This window comes from Lates calcarifer, linkage group LG24, assembly GCF_001640805.2.
Source record: "Lates calcarifer isolate ASB-BC8 linkage group LG24, TLL_Latcal_v3, whole genome shotgun sequence".
NCBI classification, from domain to species: Eukaryota; Metazoa; Chordata; class Actinopteri; family Centropomidae; genus Lates; species Lates calcarifer.
Window position 1 is genome coordinate 1,462,730 of NC_066856.1, and position 23,306 is coordinate 1,486,035.

General features: G+C 41.3%; 1 protein-coding gene across 2 annotated transcripts in view; it reads left to right on the forward strand.

The window, feature by feature from the left end:
- The window catches only part of LOC108898270 (uncharacterized), a 61,719-nt gene that overhangs the window by 30,691 nt on the left and 7,722 nt on the right, over window positions 1-23,306 (forward strand). The window contains exons 4-5 of one of the 2 annotated variants that reach the window (XM_018698209.2): window positions 16,017-16,135; window positions 21,010-21,099. In XM_018698209.2, the coding sequence (XP_018553725.1) occupies window positions 16,017-16,135; window positions 21,010-21,099 (209 nt within the window). The remainder of the gene's footprint in view (window positions 1-16,016; window positions 16,136-21,009; window positions 21,100-23,306) is intronic. The other variant, XM_018698210.2, reaches the window with a different exon arrangement.

Genomic DNA, 23,306 nt, shown 5'->3' on the forward strand with positions numbered 1-23,306 from the left:
AAATTAGATTCAGCTTTTATAATTCAGAAGAATTTCTCTGATTATTTGTATTATTAAAATCAGCAGTGATTAGATTAGAACATTTTCCCTTTAAAAATGACACAAACAAGAGGTTAGAACTTTGTAATCCGTGTTTTACTCCGCTTCCCTTCCTGTCTTGACCTCTCCTGTACCTCAGTGATTCACCACTGACGATCAGAGGTGAATTTCACTATCATGGCATAATGAGGCTAAATGTTTAGACAGGGAGAAGCTGTGACCATCGAGCAAGGGGAAGAAAGGAGAGAGACAGGAAAGAAGAGATGATGTCAGGCGCTGACTTTGACATCAGGGAAGTGTTGAAATGAATGTGTTATAATATCCTCTGCATTTTCTGGAACTGTTTTTTTTTTCCTGAAAAACACAGTCATCTAGAAAGTTAAAAAAGTTATGTGCAAAATAAAGCTCACAGGAATAGCACAAAATGCATGTAATTATTACTTCTAAACGTGCAGTAATGACGAGGACTCAAAGCCTCTGAAGTTGCCCAGAGCACTTCAGATGGATCAGTCTAGACAGTGATGGCAGTGCAGTGTAATAGATGGGTTCATCATCTTGTTGGTAGCTACATAATAAATCAAAACTACTAAGTCATTTGGTTGGTGGTGTGTCCACTTATCTTTAAAATGATAACGGTACAATTTAGGTCAGAACTGTTTTGCTCTCTATCTCTCATATGTGAACCATCTGGTTCTGTGTGAACATGGGCCAGACTGGATTGGGTTTAACACAGACCCTGGGTCTGCTTCACTAAGACCCACTAAGTATCACAGTGAAACTTGAAGCATGTTTGAGACACATCTGGAGCTCTGTCTGACTCTCCTTCACAGTACAGTGGGGCCATAGAGGATTTCTTCTTCCCTCCAACACATACTTTTTCATGTTTTATTGTCCGATGGGAAAAAGACTGAATCTCATTCTCTGTTCATTTTATGACAGTTCCCACCCTGGATTCTCTTTATCTTTTTCCTCTCTCTGTGTTTTTTTTAAATTTGAAAAAGAATTCCATTCTTTTTTCCTCCCACCTCTACCAGCTACCCTCGAGTTCAAATTCAATTGTTCTTCCATAAACAAGTTCATGATGATTATTAGTTGAATCATTGTCTCTGAATAACACCAGTTAAAAACTTTTGTTTGTTTTTTTTTAAGTGAAAAGTTGCTAGGAAATAAATTGTGGTTGCTCTTTTAGGGAAGTGCCTGCATGAAAATAAAACTTAAGCGATGCGCATTAAAAGTGTGCTTCTTTTCCTCCATCATCATGCACACGGTCCTGGTTTCTGGTCTGAAACTAGATGTGTCTGTGCTTGGATGGACAGATTACAGCAGGCTATTTAAAGATGAGCGGCCACAGTGGAGACAAAGTCTGAATGACAAGACCACACACTGCTTTGGGAAGAGAATGGCAGAGGGTTGTCTCTGTGTGTGAGAGACAGGGATCTCTTATGCAGTGTCTACCCCTGTGTGTATTTGTGCAAATGCAAGCATGCATGTATGTGATTTGTCACTGATAATTTGGTGCAGGAAGTTGAAACTTTTGTTATCTACAGCTTTATTTCTCCAGAGACAGTGATATCATCGGCCTTATTTAAACATCTCTACTGTGAACACATTAGGAAGCCCTCCATATACAGTTACACACCAGGTGTCCTCTAGCCTTGTCCTAACCACTCTGGACAGACACAAAGGTGTTTTGCAAACCCTAAATGGCTCTGCGGTGGTGGTAATAATCACTGGTGTCAGTGGGGAAATCAGCAGGAGATCAGCTGACCGCAGAGCTTTTTCCTGAGCACTTTATGCTCCTCTGAAATGTGGATTGGGGGGGGTAGACAAAGCTTGACCCCAAGTATCTACAGCATTTAATCTATTCCTACTAATTTTCCATGAAATGCCTTTATGTCAGGAACCAGCTCTCTGTTATTTTCTGCATTCATCCCAATAGGCTCTACTCCTTCCCTTCTCTTCTCTTCTCTTCTCTTCTCTTCTCTTCTCTTCTCTCCTCTTCTCTTCTCTTCTCCTGCACAATGGAAAAACCAGTCACAGTAATTAATAATTATAAGCTGTGGCAGGCGATAAAAAGAAGCATGGGGGTGAAAAAAAGAAGAAACAGGTTTTCTCTTTTCCCTCTGCCGTCCCTTTTGACATGTAAAGCGTGTAAACTTGGCAGGGCCAAATTTGTTGATTGCGGGCTACTGATGTGACCCATCTGGGGCTGAAACATTGCATTAGGTCTTCGCACGCTATTCCCCGCCACTCCCTCAGCTCAACAGCTCACCCTTCTTCTGTCACATGAGAAACAGTTGCAGTACTGTTATTGGGTGAGGAGGATGTGGGTATTTGGTGTGTTTATTTTGTGTGTGTGCAAAGAGTGTGTGTAACGGGAGACTGGCCCCCAAATGGATGGTTCAAACCCAGCAGCAGCTGTGCGTCCTGGGGAAGAATCCTTTAGCAAGACACCACATCCCTACATGACTAAAATGTACGAGTGTGTGAGTGTGTGAGTGTTCAGATCAGGAATGGTGTGTGACAGTGTTAAAACTTTCTCTTTCTTCACTGTCTCATCTGTGCTCAGTGCGATCTCTGTGAGAGAGGCAAAAACCACTTTAAATCATGAATCTAACTAAAGCACCTCTTCATCAAAACCAAGCACATTCATTTGGGTAGATTGATGTTATTTAACACTTTATATTATATAAAAGTGTTTAGTGTTTATGTTGGTACAACTACCACTTGGACATTTCAACCATATTGTTAAGTTTTTTGTTTTTTTTTACTTTCAGCCAACTATAAACCATCAATCTATTACTTTTAACTATTTCAGCTATCTATGAAGTACATTAACAGAACTATTTGCACTACCTTTAACCAAACATTTGCCATTTTCCATTACATTTAGCTAATTCATTATACTTCTCTACTTGCTTGCTAACTACTCTTCACAAATTCAATATGTGGGCATACATATTTTCTTGAATCAGAACATAATTTTCATATTTTTTTAATTATTTGAGCCACACCACCTTTCCATGTACCCCCCTTAGCATTTGCAGAAATACAAGTTGTAATACCTGTGGTTGGGAAAATTGAAATCCATAAAGAACTTAAAGAACTTAACGTCAAGTAATCAGGTGAAATGACTGTATGTCAGTAACAGTGAATCAATATATCAGTCAAATCGTGGTTATTGTCTGGTCTGGTTAGGCTGACATTGGTGGAAAGTCGTCCTATCAGATTTCATAACAGAACCACTAAGTAAAAGAACAGAAAACAAGCCACAGTTTCTGCCTCGCGTGAGTTGCTCTCAGTGACACCACAGTGTTTTGAGCTGCTAATACTTTCCCAAATCAGAGATATTGCTCTTATTTTGGAGACATCCTGAAGCTATTGCAGAGGAATTTCTGTGGTCCTGCTCACAAATCAGACCTCAGCTGCTTGAAGAAAACACTGTGACGTACAGTCCGGTGCAGTGCAGCTCCAGATAAACTGCTGTGCAAACACATGTTCTCTACTTCTACCTCAGACATGTTTGGTTTGAGGTGTCTTATTGCACTTTCACTTACTGGAAATCACATGTTGTGTTTGTGTAGCAAAAAATATTAGCGATCCTCGTCTCACTTAAAATCTTTGGTTGATTCAGTGGTTTCCCTCAGCAAAGATGGGGAGTTATGATTTGTGATTCATGAAGATTTAAGCTGAATATTCATGGTTAAACCAAGTCATTATACAAAGGTTGACTTTGGAGCTCCGAGTGGACAAAGCAGCTACTTCAGTTTCTGAGTCTGGGTTTGAAACCACAAGACTTCACCATGTTTCAAGAGCATGGTTTTGTCTCATAAATACTGCCATCTCACAGCTCACTCAGCGCCACAGTTAGTCTTGGTTAGATGATGATGATGATCATGATGATTTTGAAATTAGGGTTGTTGCAACATCAGAGAGTGGAAGAGATACGAAAAATAGAGAGGACAAGGAATTTAAAATAGATGTCACTTTATTAGGTGCACATGTCATACAGCTACTCATGAAAGAAAAGTTTATTATATTTATGGATGGACAAAAAAATCTGGACATGAGTAGATGGGGCTGGGTAGCAATGTTAGTTTATTAGGAGCAGACATAAATAACCTTGATTTTATTTCATCTCAGGGCTCTTATGTGTTATGGAGAGTTTATCAGCCCAGGAGGTTAAAGAGAATTTCCTAAACCCATAGAGCCACAAAGAAGCATGTACAATAACCCTTCAAATGAAGTGATGGAAAAAGCCAAACCAGAGCTACAGATAGGCGGATATGGGCGCCAGGTCCAGCGGTGTTGCCCGCAGGTCTCAGCTGTAGGCCGACACCAAAAAGCCAGAGTGGAAGTTTACAAGCTGCAGAGCCCCAACGGTGGTTTACTGACACAGTGTAATGTGAGGTTCATTAGTGTGGAGGCGATAATTGTAAGGGTTGTTTGAGAAGCGTGCCGAACATTACATCCTGATGTTTCTAAGAATTTCTGTCGGAGTCCACAGCCTTTCTGAATCTTGACCTCTTACTTGTCAACTGTATATTTTCAAAATACAAAACTTCATGTCTGGACTCTTTGCCCTAACCACTGTTGGTTTTGAGGACTGACAGATACATGCATCCATTTCTGTTTGATTACATTTCTATCTCCATCTTGAAAACAAATATCAGATGCACATAATCTCATCTTGCATGTCATCCAGCTGCTGTCTTTATAAGAAACATAAATCTCCACGAATCTAATTATATAGTGACTGGATGTTACCTACTATTTACGTAAATCAAATTAGTCTGAATATTTTCTCTGAAACTTTTTCCACATTATCCCTTTGCCTCAGCATTGAACTGTTTGTCTTCACCATCTGCAGATTTCTGCATCGTAGACAGAACAATTTAGCATCTAAATAATGCAGATCTACAGTTAAATCTTAACTGCTGAGGAAACTTGATCATGTTGGACTAAAACCTCTTGTTTGTTTAATGACATTTTAATGCAGAAATGATCAGAAATATTCAGGCTGTCTGTGTGAATTGAAAGAGACATGACCTACATGGTCATGGGTTAAATCAGGTCTGAAAGTCTGAAGTCTGAAAATGAATACAATCACCTCAGTTTCAGGGGTGAGTCTTGTTTTCCTGTGGTCAAATGTATTTTAGACTGAAAGCTGTATAGTAAGCTGGAGGCAGTGAGACATGCAGCTCAGGGTTTGTGTCTGTGTGTGCGATTCAGACACAGAAGTTTTTGGGTCAGTGGATGGAGACACTCAGTTCTGTCTGCTGACCCCACTGTGCCCTACTGTAGTCTGCTGTCCAAAACAATCCCTCTTTTTCTCTGATCCAAACACACAAGCACACACACTCGTCACTGCTCCCGAGTCTGAGAAGAATGAGACCCAGCTTCTGTGAGAAGCAGGGTCTCATTTAAGGGGACGAGGAGATTTATCCACATGGTGATGAGATCACTGTGAGGCTGAAACACGTACACACATATACAATCATTGTATCATACATACACTCACACACAAAGAGCTGACCCACCCGTTGACACACAAAACCACAAACATACGCACACACACACAAGCATTTTGGTTTTCCTGCACCATTTCCCTCACCCCTAACCTTACTTTTCACTCAGCTTGCTTCACTGACACTTACACATTGTGTTAAGTAGTGCAGTAAGATAACAGCAACCTGTAGATCTAGCACCTCGAAGGCAGGAGAAGCCATTTTTATGATTTCTTTAAACCTGCTAAACTTGTTCCCAGCTTCAGTACTGTAAATAACACTGATTATATGATGTGATGGCAGAAGTTTTGTTTTTTCCTGCTTTTGATCAAAAAGACACTCCAGTAATTTACTGTTGCACTTCTGTAATGATAGGACACTCACAAGAAACATATTTAAAGAAAAATGGACAAAATTTGTGTCACTGAGGCAGTGATATCCTGACTTTTACTTCTTAATACCACTTAAAAACAGTCGGTCCTACATTTCCCATAATGCAATTAAGAGCATCTTTTTGTTAGACCTTCCTCATCTACTAAATGTTCACATCAAATCCATACCTCCAGTTTATATCAGGCTTTGTGTCAGAAATTTGCAGTCTCTAAGCCCAAGCCCAGGAAACCCCGATGACATCACTTTGACATCATTAGGGTTTTTTTTTTTCTGACCTGACAAAGATGCTCAGAAAACAATAATGTTTCACAGACTGAGTAGAACTCTAGTAAACTGACTTTCAAGAGTAAAACAGGTGGAATGCCCCTTTAAAAACAAGTCAGACTTCCCTCCCTGTGGTGTATTCTGTATCCTCAAGAAGGAGCATGGCTGTGCCACAGTTGGCAACTTTGCATGTTCAGTGAGAAAAATAGTCTTCCTATTCAGAGCGACAGCCTGTTTGGAGAGGGCAGACAAGTTGGTGTTTGTTTACACTCTGAAAATCTCTTCAGTTGGTTGGGAATTAAACATAACACACATACATACATACACTCGTAGCATCACGCTAACACCAGATGCCAGGAAGTCGAGTGGCGACTGAGTGGCATCTACAGCAAAGCCCTACCATGCGTGACTCTCTCCTGACTTCGCCTCTTTTAGCAAGCTTGCGTGATCCCACCATCGCTCCCCCGTCAAGCCCTCCGCCCGCCTATAGCCTTCACTCGCTCACACACACACACACACATACACATATACACAAACACACATTTCGCCTGCTGGGCGACAACACAGGGGCTACGTGTCCTCCCTCTCTGTGCCAAATGAAGTGATCGGAGCAAACACTGTTAGTATAAACAGGCCTGGATTAAAGTGTTGTGGTGACATGCAATGGGCACAGATGGGAGAATGTGAAGTGGACAGTCACGATATGTCCAGATCTGACAGAGGATATCTCACTACACTCACCTCACTTATCTTCACCTGTGATCCCACTGCTCACATCTACAGCAGATACCAGGGATATTGAAGAGCTGATGCTATTGTTGCTGGACTGACGTTGCCAATTGATGTGGGAGAGTTATCCAAAGACATTATCTGGACTCTGAAACTTGGATGAATAATGTTGTTATAACTTGTCTGGCCTGTAAGTTTTTGGGGCATGGTAACATGGATTTTAACGAGGGTGGATGTCACAGTGGAAAGGTTGAAGTTTGGGTTTAAACTGGATATACTGGTGTACATTCATGTGAAAACATTTTGAATGATTTTGAATCTTACAGCACTGTTATACACCATAATTACAGTAACATTTTTTCTGGTGGATTTTCTGGTGGATACCTGAAATATTAGAATGCAGTAGCAAACACTTGTTAAGATGGACATTTTTGTGACGCATGGTTGTGAATTTGCTTTCAGCTATCTTGCCCATCATATTTGAGGTCCTGATGTCAGAGCAGATGAGATGCCTCAGGGATGTTTCTGTGAGCATCCACTGTTTGCCTGCTGCCCCGGCCTAATACCCCGCAACACAAGGTCGAGGTGTTAGGAGAAAGATAATCAGATTACTGTTGGGTTAGCGTGTCGCTTAATGAATTAGCTCTGTCAGAGGCCAAATTGTTGTGTGATATTGTTGGTGAGAAATGCGCGAGACGAGTCACTCGTATTAAAGCGAAGCTGACAGGTGACGCTTAGTAAAATCAAATCAGGCTGAGACTGAAACTGTGCTGCACACCACAAAACACTGTCTGCCATCCAGTCTCATGTTCAGGACTGAAAACTGGTCTGTAATTAAATCCATAAAAAGAGGAGTTAAATCAGTTAACTGTTGTGACCATTTTTTAAAGATGAATTAAACGGATGATTGACAAAAATGCTTTGACTTTGAAGGGCTGCAGGGCTGACAAAGATAAAGTGGACTGTGTCTGCATGTTGAGAAAGACAGAGATCTTAAATACTGCATTATGCTATTGATCTAGATTACCTGTTTCACAGATTAGTCCTGGACACACACACAGCACAATGGATACAGAACACCTCTGATAGTGTCTAACTGACTGACAACTTAATGGCTTTCATGCATAAAGCATGATCAGCATCACGGCTATCACTTGATCCCCCTCAACCCTGGACGCATTTACCACCTCACACCCATTTAATTACACATTGCTGGGCCTTTCTGTGTCTGTGTGTACATGCATGTGTGTGGTGTGGATTCTGCAGGGAACATGCTGTATACACACACAGTATACAGTATATAATACATCCAGAAAAACTGAAGGATTGTGTTGCTTCAGGAGTTGAGAAATTCTCCTCCTTCCCTAGGCTAAATAAAGCATTAGACTTCATGCTAAAATGTATTATCACAAAGCTGAGAGCAAGCAGGTCTCATATGTTACATGGAAGTACACGGTTTTTACAGGACAGCAACATTAAGGTATTGTAAAAGTACTTGTATACTCTTTCCACTCTGGTTTCATGGTTAGCATCACATGCTCTGGCTTCATTTAACCCAGTACAACTTTACTCATTAGTGCAACTTTTTTTGCGTAAAAGTTCAGCAAATCAACACAACTTGTTGAAGTTGTAAAGTGCTCTTTCCACCCCATCATTAGTGGTTAGCATTTGTTTAGCATTGCGTGCTACAGCAGCATTAGTGTAGTTTCCCTCCCATATGGATTCAGCCTGAGGGACCATCTGCCCATTATTATTTGCCTCAATGGGCCGAAACGGCACCATAATCTTTTTAACAGATTACCTTCTCGTTATGGAGACGCTGTAAGGAAGAAAAAAAAACAAAAAAAACAGGATGACTGACGAAATCAACTTTTCATGAAAGGTGTGGTTCTTTTTCAGAAAACCTGTTGAATGCTCTGTTTACACTGACCACAAAACAAGCGATGATTGCTCCTGACTGGCCGACAGGGAGGAGGATGTGAGGGGGATAATCTAAGGCTTGTTGAACTTCTCTCTCCCTGTTATTCTGAATAATGTGAGTGACACTAGTTGGCACGCAACACAAGGAACCAGCATTTTGTTAAAGTGGAGGAGTATGTGGTACTACAGGCTGTGACCTCTGCTCTCCTCTGTGTCTTTCTGTTGCCCTCCTCCCCTCTCATGCAGGAATGCAGCATGACTAAAATACAGGGGGAGAAAACTAATAATTATTCCCTGAGTTGTTTGACTCATCTCAAGTATTTCCTTTTTCTGTATAAATAAGCAGGAGAGTCAAGTTAGCTGGTGCTTTCTGTAATGAAAAACTTGTGGCTGCAGAGGTACAGGGTGCAGGACAACAGGGTGAAAATGATGGAGCTATATGATATATCGAGATTTTAATAGAGGCTTGGATCTAAATACCTCATTCATCTCTTGTCAGTATTGTCCTTTTCATCCCTCTCTTTTTACCCCTGCAGTTCCAGTCGTATTTAATCGATTTAAAACATTAAATTCACCTCTCGTGACATGTCTGTTTCCTGTTTGCTGATAAAGCATGAGAGGTTTTAATTTCAACTGTATCTCCAATTAAACTTAAAATTAGTGTGAGGGGCTTTACAGCAACCAGCTAACGTGCACATAAAGTTTACTATTTAAGTTCAAGCTTTTGAATTTCAGACTGCTCGTGAAAATAGAGATTGTGTGAGTACAGAAATAGAAGGCTAGTGCTTTATTGTGGCCAGGTGGGGTTCCTGAATGTAACTTTTATTAACCACCAGCTCCTTGAGAGAGCAACAAGCCACAGCCATCCTCATCAAAACAGGAATTCAAGGAACGGTTATTTATAGAGTTACCACGCAAACATACACACACATGCATGCAGGAGCTAATGTTTCTTAGAGTAATTGTAGTAGATGTTAGATGTTAATCTAACACAATCTAAAAAGAAATTCTCTGTATTTTATGTCAATTTCAAGTCAAATTTTATTTATATACGCAATTCACACAGAATTATCTCGAGACGCTGAAGATTTATGTCACCATTTGAATGAGCCTATTGGAGGAAGTTTAAGATAAACATAGAAGCTGAGGCAAGTGGAGAGCAGGGTAACAATGGCGTTTCCCCTAGACTCCCACAAAATATGCTCCCACTACGTATGTTTGTTTCTGCACATGCAGGCCTCAGAGTGTGTACATGTGCGTTGTCATTTTGCCTCCAGGCAGGGTTATTACTGGGATATATGTGACTCATGAGGGAATTTGTATCCTGAGTTCACCCCCGCTGAGCAGACTGGGGCCAAGGTCCACGTTTGGCTGGTGGAACATGTCAGATCCACGGCAACAGCAGGAAAACTGGAGCGTCTTGTTGTCCTCAATTAGAAAATACACTATTGCATTCATTTGGGTACAGTCAAATAAAAAGCTTTCCTGCATAACTGGCTCATCTCACGCAACACATCCCTGAATACAGCCTGCGTGTGTGTGTGTGGAAGTGGAGAACACATCATTTCACGCTGAAGCACATTCTCTTTGGGCCTCCATCCATTTGCATTCTGTTAGTTTTTCTAATTGTCTGTGTAAATACTGCACCACATTGGCCTTATGTTGTGGTTAATTTTCCCAGGGCTTGACAAGCCGAATTTAGGAGTGTTTAGACAGCTCTTTAGCTCACTCCGTATGTGTGTCGCTCTTTCAGTGGGTTCATCAGAAAAGCAATTTTCCCAGAAGACAAACATCATGCTCACATAAAACATGTGCTCCACAATCAGTCATGCTCTCTATTTATAGTAGCAATTAAATGACTTTCATATTATGATTGCTATAATAGTCCTGCAGTGTGTGTCTGTGTATGTGGAGAGTGCATGGCGCCAGTTTTATGATGCACCGTGTAGTCAAGCCACATACAGTAGCAGTATACACGCTGAGGAGAAGTTGCCATACAAGTCTGTTTTGCCCAAGGGCTCATGTGTGGAGACATATTACTCCTGTACAACATGTTGACTGGTGTGTCTGCCTGCCAACCAAAACAGAGAAGTGGAAACAATCGAGTTTACATCCCAGCCTCCATTCTGTGTGATCCCATTTGCTTTGTCATAATATCACTTCCCCTTCACTTCAGTATCTAGGTGTACAACCAAGGCCTTTGTTTATGTTCTATTCAGGAATCAGTGTTATTTTCCTGCTTCAGAGATAGTCTTCCCCTCGCAGCTCCACATGCACACACTCCCCCACAGAAATCACTCACTCACATTATAATCTCCCCTGAAAGATGAATATTTGTGATTCCTGCCCTGCCTCTAAGAAAAGTACTTTTTGTAGATGTTGTTTTGTGAACAGACAAAGGGAATTGCTCTAAATCCTGGTGGTCTATCCCTTCAAATATAATCTTATATATCACAGTGGAAATAAAACATTCTCATCCAAAACAATATCAGAAAGATTATAGCCCTCAATCCAATGTTAATATTGCGATCAAGGATGACGGAGGATCGAATCACTGTAGTGAAATGCTTATATCTGGAACAGAATAAAACAAGTGGGAGAAACTCTGCTCCAGTTTGTCCTCAGATAATCATGAAAAAGCCAAAAACTTTCTTTCAGTGTCTCTTGTTTTCTCTCTGCCACATTGCAAAAACAAGAAAAAAGTTGAAATAGTAAGACTTGGATTTGGCCAGAGCCAGATCCGGACATTTTTGATCTGTGGCATAATGAAGTATTAGCTTCCATTACAGTGCAGGCTTAACCTTTTTGCGGAGCACCATTGAGCGCTTGCCAGCAGTCATCAATATTTAACAGCTGTTGCTATTATGAAATTCTTTATGGGCTAATGTGGCTCGCCGGCTTGCACGCAAGGCCTTGGCCGGCCGCCAGCAGCCTGTCAGGAGGAAGGGGGGAGGATTGACAGACGGCTCGCTCGCGTGACAACCAGCCCTTGATCAGCCAGCTTCTCTCTCTCTCTCCCTCTCTCTCTCTCTGTGTTGGTGTTGCTCTCTCCGCTGTGGATTTCCTGTTCCTGCGGGGAGAGAGAGAGAGAGAGAGAGAGAGAAGAGCGCTGAGGGAAGGGGGCGGGAATAGGCAAAGGAGGTGGCTGTAAGCCAACCCAACCTCAACACACACATATGCACACACACACAGTTTTCTCTACTCACGCAAGCCTTGTGGGAGGGGGGGCTGCTGTGCTGCAGAGCGCTCGAATGTTCAGCTCTGCAGTTCTTCTTTACAACCAAACACACAACAGAGGATCAGCTGCCAAAAGATGGCACCCACGCTGCTGAAATCAGGGAGACAGAGAGCCTGAACACAGACACAGATAATATGGATGTAAGACATTGGAGAAACAGAGAAAAATACTTCCACTTAGTGGAAGAGGAAGTATTCAATACTTTAGTAAAAGTAGCAATACTAAATCAAATTACAAGTAGAAGTATTAGAATTAAAAAGTAAAAGTGTGCTTAAGGCAGAAAAAATGACCCCTATATGTCCTATCTAACTGTTATATATTATAGTGTTGGATTATTATTAATAATCCGTTAATGTGTATTTTTTAAAAATTCATCATTCAATCTAAAAAATCTGTAAAGTAACTAGTTAATGCAGTACTTGTGAATGTAAATGTACTTAGTTACTTTCAACCACGTCTAACAAAATAATTTAACTTATAAGGTTATAAATAACTAAATAACTAACTATTCATAACCTCAAATAGCTCAAAGCTTTTAAACAGCAGCACTGACCACCTGTTTGACTGGATGTGGAGTTGCATGTGTGCAGGCTGGTAGGTCCCAGGTTAAAACCATGCAGCAGCTCATGTTGTGTCTATGAGCAGCCATGTATGAACACTTTACCTGCTCCTCACTGCACATGGAGCATGAGCTAAAGAATGGACCTGAGGTATTATTATCCACCATTCAGTTCAAAATGCATTCTACTCTTGTACTCACGATTTATAAATTGGTCAGAGTCGTGCAGCGCTCTTAAGGAGCACTCTTCAACATAGTGTCATGCCATGACATCTTTGAATCTCCTGCTCTGATACAGTACAATCCTGTACATTAAAGACGGGATTGTATTAAAATATTCATCTCTGCATTTTCCATCATTTTGTGAGACATTTCTTTGTGTTTAATGCCCATTATCCCCAGAATAAAAGCATATCAGTGACCCTGTGAGCCCACAGAGATATCCACCTCCCAGCCCCCACCCTCTTTTCACCACTATCTCTCTTCTAATAGAGAGAGTCTTTTCTTTTCTTTTCTGTTTTCTCTCCATATTTCTCTTGTTTCAGCTGTTTTTGATAGTGTGGAAGGAAGTGGCTTCAACAGAGGCTGTTGAAAACAGACAAACACATTTAAACTGAGCTGTGCACACCCATACGCTTCATGGCCAAACTCACCTCACCCCCTGGAGGCTGTAGAAATATTCACTGTGACTGAATACTCACACACTCCTGGTTTCTTATGTGCTTGTGCCAAGTCACTGGCAATAAGCAGCAATGAACAGCAGGGACAAATTTACCTGCCGTTTCACCTTAACAGAAGCACTAGATATAATTCCTCAGGCACACAGCAGTCTAACACAATCACTCACAAATCTTATCGCATTTTATTACCAGTCTTAACAGATCTTTCCTCACTTCCCTTCATCCCTTTCGTAGCATCAGGTGCCCTCTGAGCCACATGAAGTCCTCAGACCATTGTGACTTGTGCAAACTGAAGCAAACTATAGCTTAATATCTAGTGGGTGGTCCCTAATATTTTGTGTACTCAGTGCAAGTGGAAAGACAGACCTGGCCGAATGAAGGAGCGAGACTCTTTCAGCCTCACCCTTTGGCAGCATCGACATCCCCACTACCTGTCACTTTTTACTTAACACCCTGTCCTCACACAGAGCACATAAACGCCTCACCATTACCTACTCTGTTTTCCTTTTTAGACCAGAGAGGGAGAAAATAGAGGCAAAGAAAAGCAAACCCAAAGACACGAGCAGTGATGAATAAAGCCTGTATTGTTGGCAGAGGAAGTGCCGGTGCCGATAATTAATCATCCCGTATGTTTGTCTTTCCTGACGCCGCATCCTCTCCAAAAGCTGCCGTAAGAGAGAAAACAAAAATACATGAGGCGTTGAAGGAGGAAAATAAAGAAGCTTATTAGATTCATTTCCCTCTGCAATGGTTTCCACTGGTTGGATGATATTGCGGTGATTGAAGAGAATGGTTTTGTGTGTATGTGTGGCTGTCTGAGTCTGTTTGTTTGTATGTGTTTGCACCTAGCGGAGGTGATGACAAAATACTTAACGTTATTACTGGCATTTAAGAGTTTATGAAGCTGCCTGTCAGAGCTTTCATCAGCCTCTGACCAGATTTATAGTTTGTCCTTTATTTCCACATATAGCATGAATAAACCTGCTGTTGCTGTTGGAGGGAGATGAAAATGATTAAACGTGAAAAAAAATTAATCCAGACAAAATGTATGGATAATAAAAACAGGCGCATTAGCTTTGCGTGCTTCAGAGTGGAATTAAGAGTAGGGGAACCTCTTCCAGCATCACGAAATCAGTTGTCGATCGCCTGCGATGCTGAGTTGAACAAAGAAAGGGTGGAGGGATGAGGAGGAGGAGGAGGGCAGAAGAAGGGTGGATGGGGGGAGGAAGGGACAGAGGACAGGAGATGGTATAAGGTTAAAGGGGGAGGGATGGAAACCATAATGGGGTTATATGGTGGGGGTGGGGTCTGCACGAGGCTTCGGAAGATACATACATACATACTTAGATAGTTTTTTGTAATGAGGCTATGGTGTGTGAGTGAGTGTGTGTGTGTGTGTGTGTTGCGTGACTAATCTGTGCCTGCTACAATGAGTGACGGAGCGAAGGGCTGATCTCTTAGAGTGAGCCACATGCCCCCTGACAGCACACCCATAAGAGAAACACGCAAACATGCCTACAACACGCAACACACACGTCACCGATGCACATGTGACAGTTCTGCACGCCACAGTCATATAGGCTAATTGCATGTATACACACACTGTAGTAGGTTAGGCCTTACTCTACGGGAGGAGAACACAGCATATGGATAGTTGATGGAGTGTGACTCACTTGTGATATTTTTAAAACTTCAGTAGATATTTTTACCAAAGTGGGTGTTTCCTTATCTGAACAGAGGGTCTTCAGATAGACGGTGTCATATACTGTACATACTGTGAAGCCCTTTGAGGCAAATGTGTGCTTTTGGCTCATGTAAATAAAATTAACTTGACCTGACCTTTACAGGCCTGGGTTTGAGTAGAGTGCAATAAAGTTAATTTTAACAAATAATCTCCCATTCACAATGTTTTAGTTACTTCTTTATTTGTGTAGTTTTGCTGTTTTCACCAGAAATAAATTTGTTTTCCCATTTGATGAGCAGATTTTGTTCGGTTTATAAGGTAAATAATATGTAAAACTTGTTGATAGCTTCAATAACAGAGCATAAATTGATATTTTTTCAATAAGATGTTCAAACACTTCACACTGCTCACATCATCCCAAATACACCAGGTGCCGTCCTCTACCTCGCTCTGAAGCAGAGAGCTGTCTGTGTGCATGTGGCTGTATCGTGTGAGAACAATCCTGTAAAGTCATGAAATCCTCCCCTGTTTTGTCTTGTTAGACGGGCGCACCATACAGACTAATACCTGGCATTAGCGTTGAGCAAAAGGAGACTGATACAGTTAATATGTCCGCCACATGTCTGAAGTGTCGGTCCAGCTCTCTCACTGCTGGATCACAGAGGTTTTGGGAGAACTGGCGAGCACAGTTTGGAAAACAGAATCATCCGTGTTGTCACTCTCAGACTTTCTAGTGTTGACACTGTGTTCCGTGTGTAGCAGTACTGTATTTTAAAGAACCGGAAGGTGTATTAGTTTGCTGGGCTTTAACATCCCTGCTTGTATAAGGTTAATAAATGTATGTATGATTTTCTTTTTGTTTGTGACTGCTCTTTCAGCCACTGACTGGACATCTTTGTTGTCTTCGTTTACATCTTTAAACTCACTGGTGCTACTAGTTATTGTTTTAAATGAATGAGTCCCTTGTTCCCACCTAATTGTGTTTTTCTTTTTTTTTTTATAGCGAGCCAAGAGAAGACCTCCAGGAAGCACATCATCAGCCCCACATCCTCTAACCCTGAACCCAGGAAAGAGAGTCTTCCACTGGGCACCGCTGTCAATGAAAGCAGCCTCCTGCTGGAAGTAAGAAACCACATGGCTGTTGCTTGTGGAATATTTCTGTGTGTGTGCGTGTGTTTTTGTGTAGCCATTGTTCATGTTTACTTGAAAGACAATATCATATGTGCAAATACTGTCCTGAAGGTGTTTTAATAATATCAGTCTTTAACCATCAATGAAACAATTTATCGCCTGCTAGCTTTCATACACGACAGTCAGGGGAACATTTATGTTCGAGTGAGTGAGTGTGAATTCGGAGAGGAGTGTAGGGGTTTTTGTGTATGTGTGTGTATGCGTGTGTGCCCTTCGCCCTTTGCCCCGACCTCCTTTGCGGAGCTGTGGTGTTGCGTGACATACGGGTGAGACGGGAGTGTCAGAGCTGATGAAGGAAGTGGGGACTCACACATGCTGGCGGCTTGAGCAGCCAGCAAAGTGTGTGTGTGTGTGTGTGTGTGTGTGTGTGTGTGTGCGTCTCTGTCTGAATGCATGCGGTGGTGTGTGAAAGTGAGCAGAAGAGAGTGAGAAGAGCACACCAAGCCTGTCAACAGTCATCAGTGCAAATATAAGATGTGTGTTTTGTCAGTTGACCTAAGACCTTTAATGAGATTGTAGCTACAGATTAATTAGAAGATCAATTAGAAGTAATTTCTTGTTACTTTGACACACTATCAGGACACCATGTTGTACTTGGCTATGAGCAGTAATACACACATGCACATGATGCAGATTTTGAACATATTTACCTAAAACTAGGTAAAATGTTTCTGTTGAAGGCATCGGAGCAGACCAGTCGTCATAATCAGACACAGGCAGCACGCTACATGGGATTGCTCGAGCATCAGATCATTGTTACACACTCAATATCCTAATGACTATCTGTCAAACAACAAATTATGACAGTGATCACTGGCCAGCAACTGTGAACACACACACACACACGCACACACACAGATCGGAGCAGAGCTGAGCCACTGATGCTGCTGTTAACGTGTCAGGTTGTCTCCATGGGACGATAAACAAAAGGCTAGATTGACCGTAGTGATGTGCTGACTCCCGTTGCGTGACTCAACCTGCACCGGGGCCTCATAGCAAACTGTGCATTAGTTGTTATGGTGATGAGATCCCAGCAGAGGGAGGAGACCAATATTTGTGTGTGCGTGTGTTTGGTGGCTTTGCGTGTCTTTGTATGTGTGAGTTATGGTATCTGTGCTTAGATATACTGTCCGTCTGTACGCTGTCTATTTACAATATTGATATTGTAAAGCAATAATATTTTTACAGAGTATAGAACATCTACATGAGGTAGATATTATCATCAGCTCACTAACTTTTCAGTTTTCTCATAAAACTTTTTTTAAAGTCACAAAAAGTCAAAATATCATAAAAAAGTTTTCTCTTTAGGCTGTGATAGAAAAGGTGATCTATTGAAAAAAAAGAAAGCAACTCAAATTACTGAATAGGACGGATGAGGAGACACAAATGAATGCATGAAACAAATATAAATGCCATAACTCCAACAAGGTTTCCACATTTTCATTCATTTGAGGTGTGAAGGTCTTCTTCTGCAATGGTTATGTTATAATGATGTTACCATTGTTGTTTACCACATTCATCATTTTATTTTAGCATGTTAACATTTCTTAATTGGTACTTAACACAAAGTAAAGCTGAGGCTGATGGGTCTTTAGTTTTGCAGGTATTTTGTCTTAAACCAAAGAATCTGACAACCTGGAATTTTAATCTGATGATGGCGTTAGATGAAATGTTAGGCACCAAGCTTCACACCAGTCCATCCAGTAGCTGCTGAGACATTTCACTCAAAACAAAAAATGTCAAATTGCACAAACTGCACATGTGACACTGTGCTTTCATTATAATGGAAGTTAATATCCAACATTTGTCAAAAATCGCTCAGTATATCAGAACCCCATTGTCCTAACCTCAGTATGTGTGTGTAGGATGCGGGTGTGTTCCCAGTGGGAGAAGGTCTCCATGTTTGTCATGACCTCCTCATTGCTGCTTTCATCTCACTCTGACAGTTAGACAGCAGGAAAACCAAAGAAACCCTGTCGAAACAACGACACAAGGCTGCCCCACCATCACCCCTCCCCTTCCCCCTCCTCCCCTTCCCTGGCTTCCAAATCCAGTGAACATATATTTTATTTTGGGCTCTGCGTGCAAAGCGCCTCTTAAGATTTGTAAGTCAAAGCTTTTAGCCTCCCAGGGGCGGTTATGGGAGCCGGGGGCGTTGTAGTTGCAGATATGTGGTGGAGTGGGCCAAGCAGCAGGTGCCTGTTTCCATTACCTAAAGGCTTTAGTATGTGAGGAACTGAGGGAAATGTGAATGGAGAAAACATACAAAAACAGCATGCAGCACAGTGCAGCCAGTATCACTTTGTTCTGACTCTCTGGAACTCGCCTTTTACTTCTTTAAAGGAACAAGGGCTGTTCAGATATTTGTTTTAATGATGAAAATAGCATAATAATAATTAGAGCTGAATAGTCATTTTTTAGTTGCTCTTTCCAGCTCTGTATCTGTGAAATAAATTGTAAAGGGTCTGTCCTATTCCAATATAAATGATGGGCGTTCCCATGATGAAAAATAAATGCACTGTATCCATCTGTAATGTATTTGCCATTAATTTTTGGAAAGCAACTCAACCTAAAAAATTCACTTTTTTCCCTGCACATACTCTTTTAGGTCACAAGTCCAAAGCCTGTTTGTTCCAGGAGAATAAAAATGTCAAAGTCCTTTAAAAAGAAAATGTTTTGCAGAAATTTACTGTGGCCTTTCAATGACTTGGAAGAGGAATGGAGAAAGGTGAACTGGCTAAATAAACCTAGATGAACTCACCATGTAAATTCTGGCCTTTTTATGGCCTTACAGGACCTCTTGAAGACAACACCACATTCCTGTGTATTTTATGTGCAGTGTTTGGACACAAATCCCAGATCACTGAGTCATTTAAGCTTCAGATTTCCCAGGCTATGTGAGTACACACTCTGCAACTGGACTGTCAAATATCCAATACAGTACTTATATGATATGAATGAATCAGATAAATTAGAATTAGACGAGCGACATCACAGCTTTGGACTGGATTACACAGCAAAAAGTTAGACTGCTTGAATATCTCATCGTACTGTAGACACATGGTTTTTATATTCTCAACTCTGAAATGTTAGGTAGCTATATTGGAGACTATACTAAGATGTATTGGTTCCATATTACCTTCAGAGTGGACCATAGGGTGATATCCAGATCTCTTGGCAGGAGCAGAGTCATCTTCAAAATCAGGAAAAGTCATTTACAAAGCAGATATGTTTGTGTATGTGCGTCATGTGAGTGCTTCCTGGAGAAAACAGTGTGTCTGAGTGTGTGTGTGTGTGTGTGTGGGGCAGGGGTGTGTGTCACCCTCCCCCTGGATGTCATGTGCATGTGCCAGTTAAACTTGTCAAACAACATCTGCTTCTACACCACCAAGAACCTGAGTCAGCGTCCCATCTCGGCCGCCTCTCCCCTTCCTCCATCGTGCTTTCATATGTTTTTCAGATATCGTTGTGTGTCTTACAGTCTGGATATTTTTCTGTCACTGTGTTGCTTTGTCACAGTATGACTCAGATACCTCCAGGTTTTAGGACGACAAATTGCTCTGTTCACAGACAGATATCAGAGGACATTATGGAGCGAACAGAGCGTCACACTGCTCGCTAAGGCAATCAGATCACTGCTGGGAGAAACTGAGAATGGGAGACGTAGAAGAAACACGACTATGAGTGTGACTTTAGAGGCCACAGGGATATGTACTACGTAAAATACACACACACACACAAGGGAAGACCTGCATAGTCTCGCAGTAAAATAGAGGTGACAGACTCTGGCAGCCGCAGTCACGCAAGTCAAGTAGCCTTGCAGTTGTCACGCTATCACAGCTGTGCACGCACACACATGCACGCACACACACTCACACTGGAAGACCTCTCTTTCTCCTCCATGTCTCCTTCCTGTGCTGTCTTTTTTCTCTCATACTCTTTCTTCCCTCCTCATCCATCCATCCCTCCTCATTTGACTGAAGCCAGCTATGTATTTATTTAAAATTTTCTTTTTAATCAACACTTGTCTCTGTAAGCTGCACTGGCCAAACACATTATTCCCCCTTGTGTGCATGGGAATGAGGCTGTGTTTGTGCCTGCAGTTTCTCTGCTTTTAATCAATGTGTTTAGTATCACAAATCAAAGCATGTTACCATTCAAACAGACTTCATTATCAAAGTTTATAACTTATGAAATACATTAGTTTAAAGGGGAGCAAATTGTTGTGTGTGTCATCTTCAAGTTAACTGCTTTAAAAATACCAGGAATCTAAAATCCTCCAGAAAATATTCTGAAGTCTTTCAAAAGCAATATTTAGCATTACAAATGAGAACGTTTTATTTGGCCCGCTCTAGTTCCATGACCATCTGTCTTTCATTCTTTCTCCAGTGTTGTATTATTCTATCTTTTGTTCCATTTTTAATGTTATTTGCTGTTCTGAGAATTATGGAAAGAATGATATAAATTGAACATTGTGCTATAAAAAATATGGCTCGAGTCAAACATTGGCTGCATTTTGTCTCTGGCTTAAAAAGGTAATTGTACAGTAATGACTGTAGCCACAGTTGGGTCACAAATAAAACCATCTGACTCTGTTGCCCTGTGTTACTGCTGGGTACAGGCTTCACGTGAATCATGCCTTCTAAAGTTAGCTCTGCAAAGATGGCACACTGATAAAATTCAGTTGTTTGTGTTTGTCAATTATGTATTTGTTTCACTTGAGTTTATTTTCTGCATGAGCTGCCCTGAGTCACAGCTTATTTCTGTCGCTCTGTGTGTGTGTGTGTGTGTGTGTGTGTGTGTAGTCTCTGACAGGCTTTGCCCTGGTGGTGAGCAGTGATGGGATGGTCTTTTATGCCTCCTCAACCATTGTGGATTATCTGGGATTTCATCAGGTGAGTTGAACTCAGTTAAATGTACAAGACTGTGAATAACATGCTGTATAATGAATGTATAACACTCTATTATAAACATGTCAGATCAGTGGGATGTTGTTTTACATGGGAGCATCAGTGCTTGATGTTAGTTTCTGAAACAGAGACAGGCTAATGGGCAGTGTCGTCTTTTAAACCACATGTCTCTGAAAAAGGAGGTGTGTTGTTGGTCCCTCCCTCTGCACTAAGCTGGTCTCATTACCAACTCAACTTATCACATTTTTGACAAACTGTCAGCCGTCCAAAGATCTCCTGCCTGAGGCTGAGGTAACCTGAATCCATAAAACTATTTGAGGAATTTAAGCACGTGACAGCAAACACAGACAATATGAAAGAAAAAAATGTTAATATTCCACAGGTTTTTTTTTTGTTGGGGTGTTATTTCCTGAATATTCAGTTTCAGGTTTCTCTCTTTGTTGTTGTCTCTGTATACCTTCTCTGTTCTGTTGCTGCTCACCTAATTAGTTTGACATTTTGGGAGATACAAAAAGAACATTGACACCATTCTGAGCTACAGCTCAGTAATAAACACATTATATCTCAGCTAGCTGTTGTCTTAGTCTCTGTGCATACAAACACGAGCAATCTCTTACAATAAAGATATAAACTCTTGTCATGAAATTTTATATATATATACGTACTTCCCTAAATATCACAATATACCTTTTAATAGCTTGATTATTATACAATAAATTCCAAATCAAAACACGTCATGATTTTCATAATGTCGGTGCTGAACGCTAATAAATCTGCCCAAACAGCCTCTCTCAAGGTTTTGACTCAACAAGTGTCAGATCTGAGCTCTGCTGTGATTCTTCAAGTCCACCATGATCCTTTTTTTCACCCTAAGCGGATCCTTTCTGTTCTCCTCCAGCCATCCCTTTGTGCTTTCTTTTCCTCTTCATCCCAAGACTAATGAGCCAGAGTAGAAAGTCTCTCTTTCAGTCTGTTTCCCTGCTGCCTGATAACTCTATCTAGAGGGCAGAGGGAACTGAGGGGCCACAGAAAGGTGAAGACCTCCATTTCACCCTGAGATACACTCTGTGGGTGTCTGCCTATGTGTGTGTGGGCACTGATAAGTCACCAAAGGTTTAGCTTCCTTCCTCTCTGCCGACGAGACCCAGCCAGTCATTAATTATGGATGATATCAACACGGGCTCGTCTGTCCTGCGATGCTGAAATCATCCCTCTCCTTCAAAACCATGAATAAAGTGCTTTTCACTGTTAAAATCCCTCCTTTGCCCTTATGTTTGCTCACACACACATACACACACGCACAGCAGACCGACACTTTGAGGTAGAAATTCTTCTGCTACAGTGCTCCCACTTGGCTTACAAGCAGACGGGGGCAGTAACCCAGCGCCATGAAATCGACATGAAAACCAAAGTGGTCTGAAAGATCCTGCCACAGTGTGTGTGCATATGGGTGGGTGTGTGTGTGGGTGCAGGGTGGTAAGGGAGCCAGTAAAGACAGACAAAGGAAATTAAAACTGTAAAATATGTGTATGCATGTGCGTCCTTGTGGCTCAATCAACAGTTTTTCATTTGGGGTGTCTCACATCTCCATACATTTCTATTCAAATGAGAAGCAAGCCAAATAATGTTTGCCACGTTTCATGCTGTTGGATGTAAACATAATATAATATGATAATATGAACAAGACTGAGAGTCTGTGGCTATGCTAACAGCTCTGACATTTCATTAAAAGCCAAAAATACCAATATGTGTAAATCTGCAAATGCAAAAACATTTACATGCTCGAGAGAAACAGACAATATATTCACAAGCAACAAAACTGGGTGTGAGCCAAAGTATCGCAGCAAGCAAAGCAGCCAAAGCATTTTGTGCATTAAGGTGATGTGTTTAGGTCAACCTGAAAATTCAAATCAGAGACTGGCCAGTGCTTCTTTGAATACATATGGTTCTATAGGTGAAACCTATGAGTGGCACTGAACTCTGTGTCCTTGCAGGAGATAAAAAATGAAAATCTGTCTTTAAACACTCACAGATCATCACGTTATATTACAGAGACTGTCAACAAAACATACTCTCAGACTTTCCCACATGTTCAGTTGTTGGTTGCAGAGGAGCTATTGGTTGTTTTTAAGTCACATAGTTTGCCACCAGGGCCTTGACAACATGTCACGTAATTTTGAGCCCACAATTGT